Source organism: Vulpes lagopus, chromosome 8, assembly GCF_018345385.1.
Source record: "Vulpes lagopus strain Blue_001 chromosome 8, ASM1834538v1, whole genome shotgun sequence".
NCBI lineage: Eukaryota > Metazoa > Chordata > Mammalia > Carnivora > Canidae > Vulpes > Vulpes lagopus.
In genome coordinates, this window is record NC_054831.1 from 52,674,614 (window position 1) to 52,693,260 (window position 18,647).

Genomic DNA, 18,647 nt, shown 5'->3' on the forward strand with positions numbered 1-18,647 from the left:
GGGATTGTTCATTTTAAACAAGTACTTTTAAAACTTTTTAGAGGACTTCATGTCAAGAATAATTGCTTAAATTGTATTTTTAAGTTAGTTATATTTATGTGCGTGAGGCTGTATTAATATTTTGTTGCTCATGGCACTAGAATTGCTAAATTGGTTGTACATCTATGTATTAGACTTAAAGTATAGACTCATTCCAAACAGAAAAAATTGTAGACTCATTAATTATGAATGCATGTATTATATGTCTCTGAAGATACTGTTTACTTGTTTACTTTTTTGATATACTTAGTAGAGATACCATGCTGAGAGATGTACTTGATTAAAACAGATGTCCTGGGGGAGGAAGATAACATGTGCTGAGCTGTGTAATTTGTGGTAGGAAAGAAAATGAGAAAAAATGGCAGACAAAGGAGGAGGCTAATAGATTTTAAAATAGCATGGTAGGGAGTTCTGAATCTGATGTGGGGGAAGAGAAGTAAAAGATGTAAGTAAGCAGGTGTGTGTGTGTGTGTGTGTGTGTGTGTATGTGTGTATATCTGTTCTTGTTGAAACATGAGGAAGAAGAATACTGGTAAGAGGCATGGAAAGCCTATATGGGTATTTTTGAAACTGCCAAGTAAAGCAGTAATTGGTACTGGGCAGTAGATATGCAAAAGCTTTATATATATATTGGTGGCTGGGTACTTAGTTGTAAGTGTACTCATGATAAATATGGTTGGAGGAGTGTGGTGATAAGTACAGAATGTATTTAAACTGCAGGAGAGTTGCATTCATAGTGTTCTAGTTGGGGGAATAAGATTCTAAACAAAATACTTGAGAGGGTAAGATAGGATAAATAGTGCTAGTCTAGAGAGAAGAATCCCCAAGTTTGGAAAATAGAGAAAGAAAGAAGCAAATGAAAACTTAAACAAGTAAATTTTTTTAGCATAGCTTATGATAAAATTAGGCAACATAACTTACACATTTGCAGATAATTTTGCCTTAGAGCTGAGTTTCTAGAGCTATCCCACAATTATTTTAATTTTCTTTGAATCCATAGCTTATAATAAGGCTTTTCTCTTTTTTATTTTATGTAACTTCCCAGACCTTGGATTGTGATACATAATTCCTGCTATGTGACTTTCTAGAATCTTATAATTTTAATAGATTCTTCTAGGGACTTCCCAGTTTCACTCCCCATCTCACCATTCCAGTGTTCTAATTAGAAAACTATCTCTGCTCCAATTCTCCTATTCTTATCCCATTGTGTCTACTCTTTATGTTGCCTGCTTTGGGATCCAACACCTTTTATACACAGAAGTTTTTGAATACTCTCCATCTTTATTGTCCTTCCAATCTCATTAAAAAAAAAAAAAAAACTAGGTTACATGTCTCATGTTGAACATAGTGAATTGACGACTATATCTTTCCCCCTAACTCCTCCTTCATACTTATCTTTGTAGTCACTGGGCAAGGTGTAGTCGTAAAGCCTGGCAGTGAAACGGACTGAATGTGGCCTGGCTTTTAACCTATTGTTACTGCCCACTGCCCAGCCTCTCTGCTGTTAGCATGACATAGTTTTCTTGTTACTCTTCATACTTTCCTTTTCTCCATTCCTGTATAACTATCTATGGTACATTTGAGCTCAGAGATGTTGCTTAAGTTATTTTATTACTTCCTGGAAAGGAAAAAAAAATCACCTGAGGATAAGTACTTCAGTGTGGAATTTTGAAAAGTTGTAGTGAAAAGCTTTTATAAAAAGATTAAAGCACATAGTGACTAATGTCCTGGTAATGCGTGAAAGTAAAGGCTGAACATTTGGAAGGTTAGACTCTCTGTTTACTGCTACGGGAAAGACCATACAGACTTGGCAGGGGTCTGGGGAATAGACAGAGGACATAGATTTTGTATATGGTCAGTTTTAGGTACCTATTAGAACACTAAGTGGATTTGGTGGTTGTGGTTCAGTAGTCTTTTTTAATCTAGAAGAATCTTCCTCCCCTTTTCATTTTTTATGAAATTAAATTTTTCGAAGATTTTAGGTCTGTTATCTAATAGGATGTCTTACACTTTGGAATTGTTTTCTAATAACAGCTTAAGATTTAACATGTTTTTGACAAGAATACAACTTAGGTAACATTGTGTACATCAATAACATTGGGAGGCATATATCGTCAAGGTTGTCCCACTGTTGGTGTAATCTCTGGTTTTAAGCTCATGAACCCCGATTTCTCCTATGTAAAGGTATATTCGTTTGTTTATAAAGATTCTATTTATTTATTTGTATTTGTGTGTGTGTGAGAGAGAGAGAGAGAGAGACCGACCTAGGCAGAGGGAGAAGCAGACTCCCTACTGGGAGCCTGATGTGGGACTCGTCTATTTATGATCTGTGGGGGAATATGATATGTTAGGACTCCCAATAGCTCTTAGTATTTGCTTTCATTCTCTCCACTCAATACCATAAACTTGAAAACCTGTTCTGTTATTTTAACCATTTTTAAAAAGTTTATCATATTACTAGTAATTTTAAAAGATATCTATTAAAATAAAAAAAGGGCAGAAATAAAGTTGAAACTATGTGGAAGTGAAAGGAGAAGACAGTGGTGAAGTATCCCTTGTTTTTGTACACATTGGAGGGTGGCACTCAACACAATTATGATATATAACATTTTAGCTATTATAAAAAATGGGAGCAGTCCATTACAGCTATTCTAAAACATGAACAACCTTACATTATTAGCCTTCTTAAAGCAACCCTGGTTAAAGTTAATGAAGTTTATTATTTTTTTTTTTGTAGGTTTAAATGTAATACTGGATATTTATTTCTTTTAAGGTAAGTTTTTTTATTTTTAATTTTTTGGAAATGTTACTATATTTGTTACCCGAGTAGTTTGTCTAGAAAGTAAATTTCTGTTACTAAAATTTATCGCTAATTTATCACCTAGGCTTATGGGCTTTGTTTATCATAGATAAGAAAATTGTCTTCAGGGGAATAATGATTAACTGCACATATAGCTCATCTTATGTTCTGTAGTTGGGTACTGAAGAAAAATTGGTAGATTGTCATGGGACCTCGGGTTTATACATTTCTAGTACATCTCAGTATTCAGAATTGCTTAGGTTTGCCTTAGGATCCTTTAGCTTTGGGTTGAATATTAGTTTCTTAGGGCTGCTGTAACAAAGTGTCACACACTGGGTGACTTAAAACAATAGAAACTTTCTCTCTCTCCGTTCTGGAGGCTGGATGTTCAAAATAAAGGCATTGGCAGGGCTGTGCTCCCTCTATGAAGGCCTTAGGAAATGATCCTTCCTTGCTTCTTCCTGGCTTGTGGTAGCTGCTGGCAGTCCTTGGGATTCCTTGCTTCACTCCAAATTCTGCCTCTGTCTGCACATGGCATCTTCCCTCTGTGTGTGTCCTTTCCCTGCCTCCAAATCCCCTTCTCCTTATAAAAACACCAATTGTAGATTTTTGGTTCTAGCCTAATCATGTATGACCTCATCTGCAAAGGTCCTATTTCCAAATAAGGTCACATTCACAGGTCCTGAGTTAGGACTTAAACGTAAGTTTTTTAGGAAACAGAGTTCATCACAATACGTTTGTGGTTGGGTCTTGACTTGAGGTGTAGCAATATCAAGATGCTGTGATCACTTTGATTCTTGAGTACTAAACTACTTTGGAATTGGTGTAGAAATAAAAATGAATCCTTAGATTTCTCAAGCCAATTTAGGACTATTTTTATAATAGACTTTGAGTGGCAGAAGGGGGTGAGAATTTTTAACATATATAAATAAAAGGACTGGTTATTTCTCTGCATTTGTGGGATTCAGTCTGATAAGAATTGTGACCCTCCTGAGGTAGAAATAAGAGGGAAACAGAGTAAACTAGGAATTTCTTCTTTCCTTTGTGTGCATACTTTGCCTAACAATAACAGTGTTGTCCTTTTTATTTATGTTAGGAAAGGAAACTTGTATAGTTGGATAACCTTTTTTAAGCTCTTTAATACTCTTGACTATATTAGAAAAAAAAGAGTACAATGTTATTGAAATCAACATCACCTTCAAAGAAGGTCTTAGATAAGCCAACCTAGCCCAGCGAACCTGGCTTGGAACCTGGCTCTTGGTAAGTGCCTAATACATATTTGTTATTAGTGAGCCTTTCTAAGAAAGTGAAGGAGGTTTGAGGTAGTCATGAAAAGAAGGAAAGATCTCCATCTTATTTTCTAGACATTTTTCTTTCTGGCTGATTAGGGTACTTACTGTTCGAGTAATTGGTTTGGTTTTGTTTATAAATGACTAGAAAATATAGTTATAGTTTGAGTGTTCTTAATATAGGACATTATATATATGATATTAGACTCATGTTTAGTTTCTGGGATTTGAGATGTGAAGGTGATATTCTCAAATGCCTTGTAGTTTAAGATGCTTGTGATTAAATCTTAAAAATCCAGGCTGTGTTAACATTTTCTTCATTCTCTTCCTCTATTTAAATAAAAATAGCTCTATTAATCCAACAAGCTGTAAAGTCATAATGTGGCATACCATCCTGTTTGAAAGGTGAACATTATTGAATAAAAATGGCTGACAGAAGTGGGAAGATTATTCCAGGACAAGTGTATATTGAAGTGGAGTATGATTATGAATATGAAGCCAAGGACAGAAAGATTGTGATAAAACAAGGGGAACGATATATCTTGGTGAAAAAGACCAATGATGACTGGTGGCAAGTTAAACCAGATGAGAATTCCAAGGCATTTTATGTGCCAGCCCAGTATGTCAAGGAGGTCACCCGCAAAGCTCTCATGCCGCCTGTTAAACAGGCAGTTGGACTACCAAATAATTCTATGAAAATGATACAGAGTCTCCATCTTCAGAGGTCAACCGAAAATGTGAACAAACTGCCTGAGCTTTCAAGTTTTGGAAAGCCATCGTCTGTTCAAGGAACAGGTCTTACTCGTGATGCAAATCAGAATTTTGGACCCAACTATAATCCAGGTCAGACAGTGAACCTAAGCCTGGACCTGACCCATAATAATGGAAAGTTTAACAGTGACTCACATTCTCCTAAAGTTTCTGGCCAGAATAGGACGCGCTTATTTGGTCACTCTCCTGGTCCGGAGTTCTTGGATGTAGAGAAAACTAGCTTCTCTCAGGAACAGTCTTGTGATTCAGCAGGAGAAGGCTCGGAAAGAGTACATCAGGATTCTGAGTCTGGTGATGAACTTAGCAGCAGCTCCACTGAACAAATAAGGGTAAGATGGAAAGTAGAATGATGGATACTTACATCGCTGTAACAAAAATACTACAGGTTTCAATTAAAATCTTTGTAGGATAGGAATTGTTCATTTTGCTTTGTTTTTAGAATACACAGGTTCTATCCCGATTTAGTGAGATGGAGAATAGTATAATAACTTGTGGGTTCATAACGGTTGACCTTACAGTTTCCATAATTCTTACACCTTTATAGGGCTGGAATTGTATAGGCTAGAACTTATAGGGCTGAACTTTATATGTGGAAAAGGATTTTTTTTTTCTCTCTGTTGATCCTGCATAGGGCAGAAAGGGTCTACTTATCCAGTGAAGATATTTCTTTTACTAGACAAAGTTTGTTTTCTAACTGTACTCATTTTGACTTGTTTCTGATAAGTTTTCAGGTAATAATGAGTATATGGGGAAAGATACCCATGGAATGTTAGCTGCTTATTCTTTGAAACTGGTTTATTAACCTTGAATATTTAAAAAAAATAGAGCTCACAAATCTTTGCCTTCATTCATGTACTTTTGTGTCTTATGTTGTCTAAATATACACACTTGCTTTCTTGGAACATTTTGTGTCCATGGTTTGATTTCTTTCCCCCCCTTATCTAACTTTATTTTAAAATAGTTAATGCCAGTTTCTCAAGTCAAGTGAAATAATCTTAAAAGCAAACGCAGGAAATTGAACTTGAATGTATGTGGAAAAGTCTAATAATTTTAAGTGAAATTGAAAATTGACAAATTTTTGGCCTAAAGTTCTGTTGTAAGTTCTTACAGAACTTTATTCATTAAGTTAAGTCATTAATTGTGAGGCTGCTCTTAGGTGTGATCTGATTGTGATGAAAGTAGTTTGTTCTTCCTATAGTTTTTAATTTTTCTTGTGACATTTTTGAACAAAAGGAAAAGGAGAGATTTTCAAGAAAAACTTTTGATGTTTGCGACTGAGGCAGTTATATGATGGTGCTACTGTCAGTTTACCATCATGTGTCTTAGCAGGCTTTTATTTCTTTAGTCTTTTTTTTTTTAAATTTTTATTTATTTATGATAGTCATACAGAGAGAGAGAGTGAGAGGCAGAGACACAGGCAGAGGGAGAAGCAGGCTCCATGCACCCGGAGCCTGATGTGGGATTCGATCCCGGGTCTCCAGGATCGCGCCCTGGGCCAAAGGCAGGCGCCAAACCGCTGCGCCACCCAGGGATCCCCTATTTCTTTAGTCTTTATGTGATACTTTGACACAGAATATGTACTGTTACCTGGAATTTTTCTGTTCATGTTCCTTACTGAACCTGAAGGACCTGGGAAAGATGTGTTCTCTATTACTGATAGTCATCACTGTTTTGCGCACTTCAGGTTATGTTTTATACTTAGGTACATTAGTAATTCTGGGTTCTGTTCATCATGCTCATCTTAAATTCACTGCATGGAAGTTCATGGTTCCTAACCTCTCCTGAGCCCTTAACACTGTTTGGAAACCCTGTTAGTTAGGTCTTTCTGCTTTTCCTAACTCTTTGTGACAAGTGTTTTAAAATTTTTTCATTTTTTTCAGTTCTCTCATTCACTTGCTTTTCCCTGCTCTCCTCAGATACCCTTGTCTTCTGTCTCAGAGCCTAAATAAAAGCCTTGGGATGGAAACTCTTTGGCTTTGAGGAGGATGTATTGCACATCAGTTGATGGTGCTGGCTTTAGATTTGGATCTGGTTCCATAGTACTTACCAGTTGTGCCATAATTGGGGCAAAATACTTAACCTCTGTGCATTTCAGTTTCCTTATTTCAAAGTCAGGATCACAGGGTTGTTGAGGATTAAGTGGGTAACTATATCTAATACACTTAGAACTATGCCTTGTGCATAAATGCATTTTGTTTCTGTTACTACTTAATAAATTACTCTCAAGTCCAGTGGCTTAAAACAGTAAACATTATCTCAGAGTTTCTGTGCTCAGGAACACAGAAACAGATTGAGTGTTTTTAAATGCTTATGGTCTCATGAGGCTACAGTCTTATGAAAGCTTGGCTGGGGTTGGAAAAGCTGCTTTGCTTCTGAGGTGGCTCACTCACAGGGAGTTAGTCAGTTGTGCCTCTTCACAGGTGCTTGAATGTTGTAGACCAACTTTCCCTCAGAATGAGCAGTCCAAGATGGAACAAGGCATTGTCTTAATAGCCAGAGTCTTAGGAGTCACACACTATCATTTCCTGTTTGGTTACACATTTCAGCTATATTTTGTGTGGGAGGTGACAACATAGGAGTCTGAATGTCAGGTGATGAGGATCCCTGGGGGCCATCTTGGAGCTGGCTAGCAAATAGTAAATTTTCAGGACAACAGAGCACTCGTGGTGGTTTCTATTATTACGTCCACCATCAGATCTATAAGTACACCTGTATCAGCAGTCCCCTTTCCCCCTCGTACAGTGCAAGCATTGCCTGTCTTATCCAAGGGCAGTCTCCTCAGGTCTGCTTTCTCCCTACCTTTTCACAAACCTTTTGCTAAAGATTATGCAGCATTGTGCTCATATGGCTTTAGACTGATTATTTACCTTATTTTCTCTCTCATCATTTAAATCTGCTCATGTTTTTCCCATTTTAGTAAAGCTCTTCAACAGTACCTTCCCCTCTGAGTGTTACTTTATCACCCTTTCCCTTTACTGGCAACTTCTGGAAAGAGTTGTATATATTTGTTTCTCCACATTTTGTCATTTTCCAATCACTCCTTAACCTATTCTAGTAGGGCTTCTGGCTCCACCATTCTATATAAACTGCTTCTGCTAAAAGGTACTCATTGTCAATAAATTACAGTTGAAAGCATTTATACATAGTGCTATCACCACAGTGAACAAGATTAATAATCACATTATTTAAAATAATCTTTTATTGAGGCATAGCATACAGTCAAGTGCAGTTGTCTTAAATGCATGGCTTGATGGATATGCACTTATGTATACACTTCCATAACTATAACCTTGAGTCCCTTCCAGGCTATATCCACTCCCTTCCCCTTCATGTCTCTGTTTGGAGACTTTCATTTTTTCTGACTTACAATGTCATTGGACAATCTGCTTTAATTAAACTTTTCATTTTGAGATGATTGTATATTCATATGCAGTTGTAAGAAATAGTACAGAGAGATCCCTTGTACTCTCTATCCAGTTACCTTCAATGGTAACATTTTGCAAAACTATGCTGTCAAGATATTGGCATTTTTACAGTCTAGATACTGAGTATTTCCATCACCACAAGCATCCTTTATGTTGCCTTTTTATAGCCACATCCTCTTGTCTCCCAACCCTATCCCTCCTTAACCCCCGGCCCCCACTAGTTCGCTCTCCATCTTCATAATTTTGTCATTTAAAAATATTATATAAATGGAAACATGCTATAGACCTTTTGAGATTGGCTTTTTTGAAAATTTAGCATAGTCCACACACATACATATATGCAGAGAGAGGCAGATTTATTTTTAGGAATTGACTCATGTGATTATGGAGATTGGAAAGTCCAAGATCTGCAGAGTAGGATGGTAGGCGGGAAACCCAGGGAAAAGCCATTGTTGAAATTAAAATTCCAAGGTTGTTTGCTGGTGGAATTTATTCTTGCTTTGCAGAAATTAGCCTTTTATTCTATTCTGACCTTCAGCTGATTTGATGAGGCCCACCCACATTATGGGGAGCAGTATAATTTACTCAGAGTCCACAGGCTTAAATATTAATTGTACCCTCACAGAAACATCTGAACTAATGTTCCATCAAACACCTGGCCCAGATGAGTTGATACATAAAATTAACCATCACAGTAGGGCTAGATCCTAAATATTTCCTCCTATTTTTTCTAAGTTTATGGATTTCCATTTTGTATTTGATTCATTTTGAGTTTAATTTCTCTATATTAAGTAAATTAAGGGTTTTTTGTTTTTTTTTTTTTTTTTGCCTGTGGATATCTAATTATTATAGTACCATTTGTTGGAAAGGCTACTTCCTCCAGTAAATTGCTTTTGCACTTTTTGTCAAAAATCAATTGGTCACAGTTGTATGGATCTATTTCTGGGTCCTTATTCTGTTTCATTCATATATGTGTCCCTCAAATATCACACAGCCTTGATTACTGTAGCTATATAATATATCTTAAAATTTGTAAACCAATTCCTCCCAATTTGTTCTTCAGTATTGTTTTGGTTATTATAGTTGGTTAGATTATAATTCATCAAAGATATTGGTCCTAATCCCTGGAACATATAAATGTTACCTTTTTAAAGAAGAAGGTCTTTTTTTTGTTAAAGATTTTATTTACTTATTCATGAGAGACACAGAAAAAGAGGCAGAGACACAGGCAGAGGGAGGAGAAGCAGGCTCCATGCAAGGAGCTTGATGTTGGACTCAATCCTAGGAATCCAAGATCAGGCCCTGAGCCAAAGGCAGATGCCCAACCGCTGAACCACCAGGCATCCCAGAAGAAGGTCTTTAAGATATGATTAAGTTAGGATTTTGAGATGAGGACATTATCCTGAACCCCACATGCAATCGCAAATGTCCTTACAAGAGAAAGGCAGAGGGGGCATTACACAAAGAGAAGGCTATGTGGAGATGGAGCAGAGAGAGATGTGAAGATGCTGGCATTGAAGATTAGGAGTGGTGTGGCCACAAGCCAAGGAATGTTGGCAGCCACCAGAAGTTGGAAGAGCAAAGAACGAATTCTTTCCTAGAGACTCTGGAGGGAGTGCAGCCCTCTCTCTGCTCCTTGATGTTAGCCTGTTCATACTGATTTTGGACTTCTGGCCTCCAGAACTGTGAAGGAATAATTTTTGTTGTCTTAAACCTGTTTGTGGTAAGTTCCTACAGCGGTCATAGGAAATTACTGCAGCTATTCTAGTTCCTTTGTCTTTCCTCATACATTTTAGAATATTCATATCCATAAAACATCTTGCTGGTTTGTGTCTCCATTTATTTATCTAATTTGATTTTTTTCATCAGCATTTTGTAGTTTTCAGTAAAAGGCTTATGCTTGTTTTTTATACTTACACCAAGTATTTAAATTTTTTAGAGTGATTGTAAGTGATACTGTGTTTTTAATTTTGGTGTTTACATATTTGTTGCTAGTATATAGAAATACAGTTTATTTGTTTTTTTAAAGATCTTATTTTTAAGTAATCTTTACACCCAGTGTGGGGCTTGAACATTGAACATACAACACTGAGATCAAGAGTCCCATGCTCTACCAACTGAGCCAGCCAGGCATCCTTTGGTTGATTTGTTTTTATTCTTATTTTTGAACTTTCTTTTTTAAAAACACTTCCAGATTCACAGAAATATTGTGAAGAAATTATAGACTTCCAGTATACTCCACACATGGTTTTCACTATTATTGACATATTAGTATGATTCATTTGTCATAATTAATGAATTAGTATTGATACATTACTAACTGAAGTCCATATTTCATTCAGGATTTCCTTAGTTTTTATCTAATGCTCTTTTTCATTTTCAAGGATCTTTTCTAGAATACCATATTATATTTAGTAGTCGTGTATTCTTAGGCTTCTCCTGGCTTTGATAGTTTTTCAGACTTCCCTTGTTTTTAGTGGCTTTGACAGTTTGGTGGAGTATTGGTCACGTGTTGTAGAATGACCCTGTGTTGGAACCAGCATGAAGTTTTCCTCATGATTGGACTGTAGTTCTAGACCTCTGAGAGGAAGACCACAGAGGCAAAGTCATTTTCATCACATCAAGGGTAAATACTACCAATATGATTGATCACTGTTGATACTGACTTTGAACACCTGATGAGGTATTTTAGTCAGATTTTTCCACTATAAAGTTACCGTTTTTCCCTCCCTTCCCACACCATGGTCTTTTTTTTTTTTTTAAAGAGTTTATTTATTTATTCATGAGAGAGAGAGAGAGAGAGAGAGAGGGCAAAGCAGGCTCCCTACTGAGCTGGGAGCCCGATGCAGGATTCCATCCCAGGACTCTGGGATCAGGACCTGAGCTGAAGACAAATGCTTAACTGATTGAGCCACCCAGGTGCCCTACACCATGGTCTTTGGAAAGAAGTTGCTATATGTGGCTCTTAAGTGGAGGAATTATGCCCCACATCTTTAGGGGCACAGTGGAATTATTTTATATGAAAGATTTATTTTATCTTTTACACCATTTTTATTTTTTTTTTTTAAATTTATTTATGATAGTCACAGAGAGAGAGAGAGAGGCAGAGACACAGGCGGAGGGAGAAGCAGGCTCCATGCACCGGGAGCCTGATATGGGATTCGATCCCGAGTCTCCAGGACCGCGCCCTGGGCCAAAGGCAGGCGCCAAACCGCTGCGCCACCCAGGGATCCCTACACCATTTTTATTAATTTAGTCATTTATTTATATAAATGTAGATATTTAAATATACCGTGGATTTTGATCCAATACTACTATATTTTGTTGCTCAATTATTTCAGCTTTGGTCACTGAGAACTTTTTCAGTTGTGTGTATGTTTGTTTTAGTGTTTCTTACTTTCTGATACTACAAGATGCTCTATTGCTTATCTTCTGTACTTTCTGCCCCAGCTCTAGAATCAGCCATTTCTCCAAGGAGTCCCTGTTCCTTTATTGGAAAATGGTGTTAGAAGCCAAGGTTTTGGGTGTAACTGTTGCTACTGCGATGTCATTGCTTCAGGGCCCTCTCAGCTGACAGAACAACATAAACATTGGTAGGCTAACCCATATATACACCCAATCTATAATTATTTTCGGTAACCATCTGTATCTATGTTAGGCTAAACCTGGGTTCATATTGATATCTTCAGCTCTGTAATCTGTTACTGCATGAATCATTACTTATCTATAAACTTCTGTCCCAGCATTGAAAAATGTGGCTTCCACTGTCCACTGTTTGCATAATTGTTCAGTTCCAGTATATGTGTATAGGAGTATCAGAATTGCTAACTCGTACCCCTATTGAAAGAACTTTATTAAATAGCATATAGAACTTTATGTGCAGTTCTTCCTTAGTTTTACAGACTCATTTTTAAAGTTTCTTTGATCAATACCCCCCCACTCCTCTGCATCTGATTTGGTGAGGTTGCATACATATGTAACAGGTTTTTTTTTTAAAAACTTATTTATCTTAGAACATGTGTGCTTGAGCTGAGAAAGGGACAGAGGGAGAGAATCTCAAGCAGAGTCCACTTCGAGTGTGGAGCCAGACTCAGTGTCCAATCCCATGATCTGAGATCATGACCTGAGCAGAAACCAAGAGTTGGGCATTCAACTGACTGAGCCACTGAGGTGTAACCAATTTTGAGTTAATTCTTGTAAAAGGTGTAAGGTTTTTGCTTAGGTTCTTTATGTGTGTATGTATCTCTAGATCTTCAGTTGTTCCCACTGTTTTTGGAAGACTTTCTCTATAGAATTGCCTTTGTTCCTTTGTCAATAGTCAGTTGACTATTTTTGTGTATATATTTCTGGGCTCTTTATTTTGTTTCATTGATCTATGTGTCATTCTTTTGCTAAAAACATGCTGTGTGGATTAATGTAGTTTTATGGTAAATGTTGAAACTAAGTGTGTGTCTTCTGGCTTTATTGTTCTTCAATATTGTGTTGGCTATTCTAGATCTTTTGCCTTTCCAGATTAAGTTTAGATTAAGTTTGTTATCTATAAAAGAGTTTATTGGGATTTTGATTAGAATTGTGGTGAATTTATAGATCAAATTGGGAAGAATTGACCTTTTTGAGTCTTCCAGGCAGTGGACAAAGAATATGTGCTCATTTATTTAGACTTGCTTTTGATTTATTTCCTTGCCATTTTGTAGTTTTGCGTACATTTTAGTTTCACTTCATTATCCCTCTCTCCTCCCCAGCCCCAAATAACCTTTAATCTGCTTTCTATTTCTATAAATTTTCCTATTCTGAACATTTAATTTTAGTGGAATCATATAATATGTAGTCTTTTGTGACTGGCTTCTTTCACTTAGCCAGTGTTTTCAATGTTCAGCCACGTCGTAGCATGTATCAGTAGTTCATTCTTTCTTATGATAGAATAATCATCTATTGTTTATCCATCCATCACTTGTTGGGCATTTTGGTTGTTTCCACCTTTTTGCTACTGCTATAAATCACTTGTGTACACTTTTTTAAAAGATTTTTTTATTAGAAAAATTTTATTTACTAGAGAGAGAACATGTGTGAGGGATAGTTAGGGACAGGCAGACTCTGTGATGACTGGAGAGGCCAACATGGGGCTAGATCCCACCACCTTGAGATCATGACCTCAGCCTAATCAAGAGTTGGATGCTTAACTAACTGAGCTACCCAGGAGCCCCTTGTGTACAAGTTTTGTGTAGATATATGTTTTTATTTCTCTTGGGTAAATACCTTGGAGTGGAATTGCTAGGTGATAGAGTAACTCTTTAACTGTTTGAGGAACTGTGAGACCATTTTACATTCCCAGCATCAGTGTTTGAGAGTTTAACTTTTTCCATATCCTCTTTAATCCTGGTCCGTATCTGACTTGTTGATCACAGCTATCCTAGTGAGTGTGAAGTGGTATCACAATGTGGCTTTGATTTACATTTCCCTCATGATTAATGATGCTGAGTATCTTTTCATATGTTCATTGACTGTATATTTTCTTTGGAGAAATATCTGTTCAGATTCTTTGCCTATTATTATTATTATTATTATTATTATTGAATTGTAAGTTTTTTTTTATATAGTCTAGATATAGGTCCCTTACCAAATATGATTTGTAAATATTTTCTCACATTCTGTGGGTTGTATTCTCATTTTATTGATAATGTCATTTTTTTAAAAAAAATAAAGATTTATTTGAAAGAAGAGTGAGAGCATGAGCTGGCATGGGGAGGAGCAGAGGGAGTGGGAGAAACAGGCTCCCCGCTGAGCAGGGAGCATACTTGGGACTCAATCCAGGACCCTAGGATCATGACCTGAGGTGAAGGCAGACACAACTGACTGAGCCACCCAGGTGCCCCGATAATGTCCTTTTAAGTAGCAATTTTTAATTTGATTAAGTCCAATTTACCTATTTTTTTTCCTTTTGTTGCTTGTACTTTTGGTGTCTTTTCTAAGACTCCATTGCTAAGTATGAGGTCAAGAAGATTCAGTCCTACATTTTCTGCCAGCAGTTTTGCCATTTTAGCTCTTATATTTAGTTTTGATCCATTTTGAGTTCATTTTTATGTCTGGTATAAAGTAAGGGCCCAACTCGATTTTTTTGTATGTAGCTATCAAGTTGTTCCAGGACCATTTGTTGAAAAGACTGTATTTTTCCCTTCAATGAATGGTCTTGGCACCTTCATGGAAAACCAGTTGACCAAAGACACATGTTTATTTCTGGACTGTCAGCTCTATTGATTTATATGTGCATCTTTCTGCCTACTAGACTGTCTTGATTACTGTTGTTTTGAAAGTGCAAAGTGTTATTCTTCCTATTTTATTATTCTTCTTTAAAAGTATTTTTTCTTTCTGGCTCCTTTGCAATTCTATGTGGATTTTAGAATCACCTTGTTAATTTCTACAACTGCAGCTGGGAGTCTGTAGGAGTCTGTTAAAGGTTGGCTTAGGTCTGTACATCAACTGGGGGAATGATGCCATTTTAACAATGTTAATGTTTCTCAGGGCAGATGTAGTCGTGCTGAATTCTCTCAGTTTTGTTTGTTAAAGAAAGTGTTTATTTCTGCTTCATTTGCTGCATAATTTCTTTGGATACAGAAATTTTTGTTGGTGATTTTTTTTTCTTTCAACACTTAAATTATTTCACCTACTCTCTTTGTTTGCATCATTTCTGATGAAAAATATGTTGTAATTCTTACTCTGTTCCTCAACAGTTTAGGTGTTTTTTTCATATGGTTTCTTTCATGCTTTTCTCTTCATCTTTGTTTTTTTGCAGTTTGTGTATGATATGCCATTCTATAGATTTTTTTGATACCCTGTTTTCATTTTGGGACCTTTCTTTTGACATATCTTGTACTCATTGATTCTTTCCCAGCATGTCCACTCTAGTGATAATACCATCAAAGCCATTTTCTATTTTTGAGTGTTTTAACTCCTGGAATTTCTTTTTGATTCTTTGTCTTAACTTTTCCATCTCTCTACTTACATTACTTGTTTTTGAATGTTATCTTTTATAATTCTTAAGATATTAATAATATTTATTTTAAATTCCTTGACAATTCTAAAATCTATGCCATATCTGATACTTGCTTTATGTCTTCAAATATTTTCTTGCCTTTTGCCTTATCTTCTGATTTTTTTGTCAAAAGCCAGACATGTGCTATTGGGTAATTGGAACTGAAGTAAATAGACCTTTAGTGTAGTGAGGTGTTAGACTAATCTGGCTAGAAATTAAATTGTGTTTAATGTTTGCTGTGGTTTTAGGTACCAGAGGCTTTAAATTTCTCACGTATCCATATTTGGGGGCTTTTCTAAGAGTTTCTCATTAATGTCTGGTTCCCCACTAAGTCTCCCTGCTCTCTCCCTGACTTGGAGGGGTTGGAACACCTCATTATTTGGTCCACATAGATTCCACTAACACATTGGGTTAGAGGAAGACTTCCTTGCCACTTGGCAGTAGTGAAAATTTTGATTCTCCCAGGAGGCTGTGTGTGTGTGTGTGTGTGTGTGTGTGTATTGGCTCTGGAGGATGCCTTATTACTCTCTGGCAGTGACTGTCCTGGTTCCCTTGCCTTCTCTGATACCACTTCTGTGAGAGTTTTGGGGTGCCTTGTAATAGCCTGGCAAGAGTGTAAATCTAGGTTACCTGTTTGCCATTGCTGGCAAAGTATGGTGGGCTGTGGGGTTACTCCTGTAGCATTTTGCTTTTGTAGGGTGGTTATGTAAAAAACTGTCTTGCCAGGTCTTCCCTTTTTTTTTTGGTGCTTTTGCTAGACAGAGCAGGAATTTGTTGGGACTTTTTGGTCTGTGTTAGTGTTTCTGGTTTTTGCTAACTTCCCCCTTTAGATCTGGGATATATGAAGCCAAAATTAAACACAGGAAACCACTACCATGTTGTTTGGGTCCTGAGGCTACTGGTTGGTCTACCTTCTCTCTACCTCTCAGAGTCTTCATGTATGTGTGTATGTTTTAATGATTTAATAATAATAATGCCTAATCCTTTTCACCCATCCCCCTGCCTTCTCCCCTCTGGAAATCACCAGTTTGTTTTCTGTATTCATGAGTCTGTTTCTGGTTTGTTTGTTCATTTGTTTTGCTTTTTAATTCTGCATATAAGTGAAATCATATGATATTTGTGTTTCTTTGGCTTATTTCATTTATTGTTATATGCTCTATCTATATTGTCATAAATGACAAGTCTCATTCTTTTCTTATGGCTGGGTAATATTCCAGTGTAGGTATTTGTGTATACACCACATCTTCTTTATCCTTTCGTCTATTGACGGATACATATGTTCTTGTGTTTGTTTTATATTATGTCCCATGGTTTTATTTGTGCTTAGTGTGAGGAATAGGGAAAGGTACATATACTCTTCCCCAGAATTGGAACTGATTAATAAGTTTTCAGTGGTACTTTTAAAGTTTTAATGTCCTTGGGGATCCCTGGGTGGCTCAGCGGTTGAGCGCCTGCCTTTGGCCCAGGGCGCGATCCTGGAGTTCTGGGATCGAGTCCCACGTTGGGCTCCCGGCATGGAGCCTGCTTCTCCCTCCTCCTGTGTCTCTGCCTTCTCTCTCTCTCTCTCTCATAAATAAATAAATAAATAAATAAATCTTTTAAAAAAGTATTAATTTCCTTGATCTCTCAACAGTCTTATTAGTCTTGTCACCTATGGGATGTCCTCTCATCATAAGTTTCCATCACATCCTGTGCTCCTCCTTTGTTGAACTCACTACATTTATGATTATTTTCTTCCTTCTTGCTAATTAGTTTGTAATCTCCAGGTCATGCTAGTTATTATACCTTGTCTATACACCAAGTACCTAGTATAGTACCTGGCACATAATAGATAGCCTAAATGCTTCTGGAATGATGACCAGTGGTTAGCCACAAAGGGGCTTGAAGTCAAAGGGGAAAAGGAAACCTAGATTAATGTCCCAGATGCAGGTTTTTCTGTTTGAAAAACAGATGCAGGTTTTTCTGTTTGAAAAACAGTAACCTGGAAGTGCTGTGACTCTTGCCTACAGCATAGGTTTTGTCAAAGAATACTATTAGGGAGATGGAATTGGAGGTAAAAAATTACAACTCAATACTGAGATTCCAAAATTTGAGTAAAAAACTGTAAAATTCAGTTTGGCGCTTCACTCCCAGTAAAGTGGATGAATCATGTTTATTGTCCTCCTTAGAGCAACAGGTTTTTAGGTCATTTCAGAGTTTATACTAATGGTTGATGAGAATATGAAACTATGAAAATCAGTATGTTCAGAGCTCTAAAGCTTTACACAGCCTAAAAAGAGGGCTCCTGGGTGGCCCCGTCAGTTAAGTGTCTGACTTCAGCTTAGGTCATGATCTCAGGGTCCTGGGATTAAGCCCCATGTCAGGCTCTGCACTCAGCAGGGAGTCTGCTTCCTCCCTCAGCTTGTTACACTACTCACTCTCTCAAATAAATAGATACAAAATCTTAAAAAAAAAAAAAAGCCTTAAAAACTACACACTTTGCTCCTGATGTGCTTTTTGCCCCTCATGATCTCACTAATGCCCCTTTAGTATCTCTTACTGGGCTTGAGTATGGGGTTTCCCAGTTCCCTGTAGTTAGAAAGTATGGTCATACTGGAGAGTAGGAATGGTATGGTAGACCTTTGTGAGCCTGACAAGATGCCAGGCAGAGAAAGGTCAAAGGACTGACATCCTGATACAAGTTTAGGAAGGTCAAACAACTCTAAAGCCTAGAATCCTTATTTTTAAAACACAGTATGAATATTTATGAAGATGACCATAAATCTAGAAATGTTTAAGTTCCAGTTTTTTAGGTGTTAGATACATTTATAGAAAGAATGTCTTCATTGACAGTTGTAAGCCAAGGCATTTCTGGTATTTGAAACCCAATCATAATCTGGAAAATGTTATATACGGAACAGTTCCTCAACATTTTGACAGTTCCTCAACATTTTGACAGTTCCTCAACATTTTGACGTGTTACTCCTCTCTACTGGATTCACAAAATCAATTCCCTAATTTGTTGCAGATTTATACTTTGTTTCTAATTGAAAAGTATTTATTTATTTTTAGTCTTTCCTTATTCCCAAATTGTGTGGACTGCTATGTAAATGTTTATTGTATTTAAAAATACAAATTAAAGTATACACACAAATATGTATATATTTATGAAGAGTCGGCCGTATGTGTAATTTAACTGTAGGGAACATTTTAAGAACTACGTATTATACAAATAGTATCTGTTACCCAAAGAAGAATGCTTGAGGGATGTAATTTTTTAGGCTAATTGGATTTTCTGGTTAATACAGGATTAG

At 36.8% G+C, this 18,647-nt stretch overlaps 1 protein-coding gene across 4 annotated transcripts in view; it reads left to right on the top strand.

Moving 5' to 3' along the window:
* The window catches only part of ARHGAP12 (Rho GTPase activating protein 12), a 123,612-nt gene that overhangs the window by 14,163 nt on the left and 90,802 nt on the right, over positions 1-18,647 (top strand). For 3 of the 4 annotated variants that reach the window (XM_041765577.1, XM_041765579.1, XM_041765580.1), the window contains exons 2-3: positions 2,777-2,812; positions 4,477-5,228. In XM_041765577.1, the coding sequence (XP_041621511.1) occupies positions 4,554-5,228 (675 nt within the window). In that variant the 5' untranslated portion in view covers positions 2,777-2,812; positions 4,477-4,553. Of the gene's footprint in view, positions 1-2,776; positions 2,813-3,935; positions 4,100-4,476; positions 5,229-18,647 lie in introns of all 4 variants that reach the window. The other variant, XM_041765578.1, reaches the window with a different exon arrangement.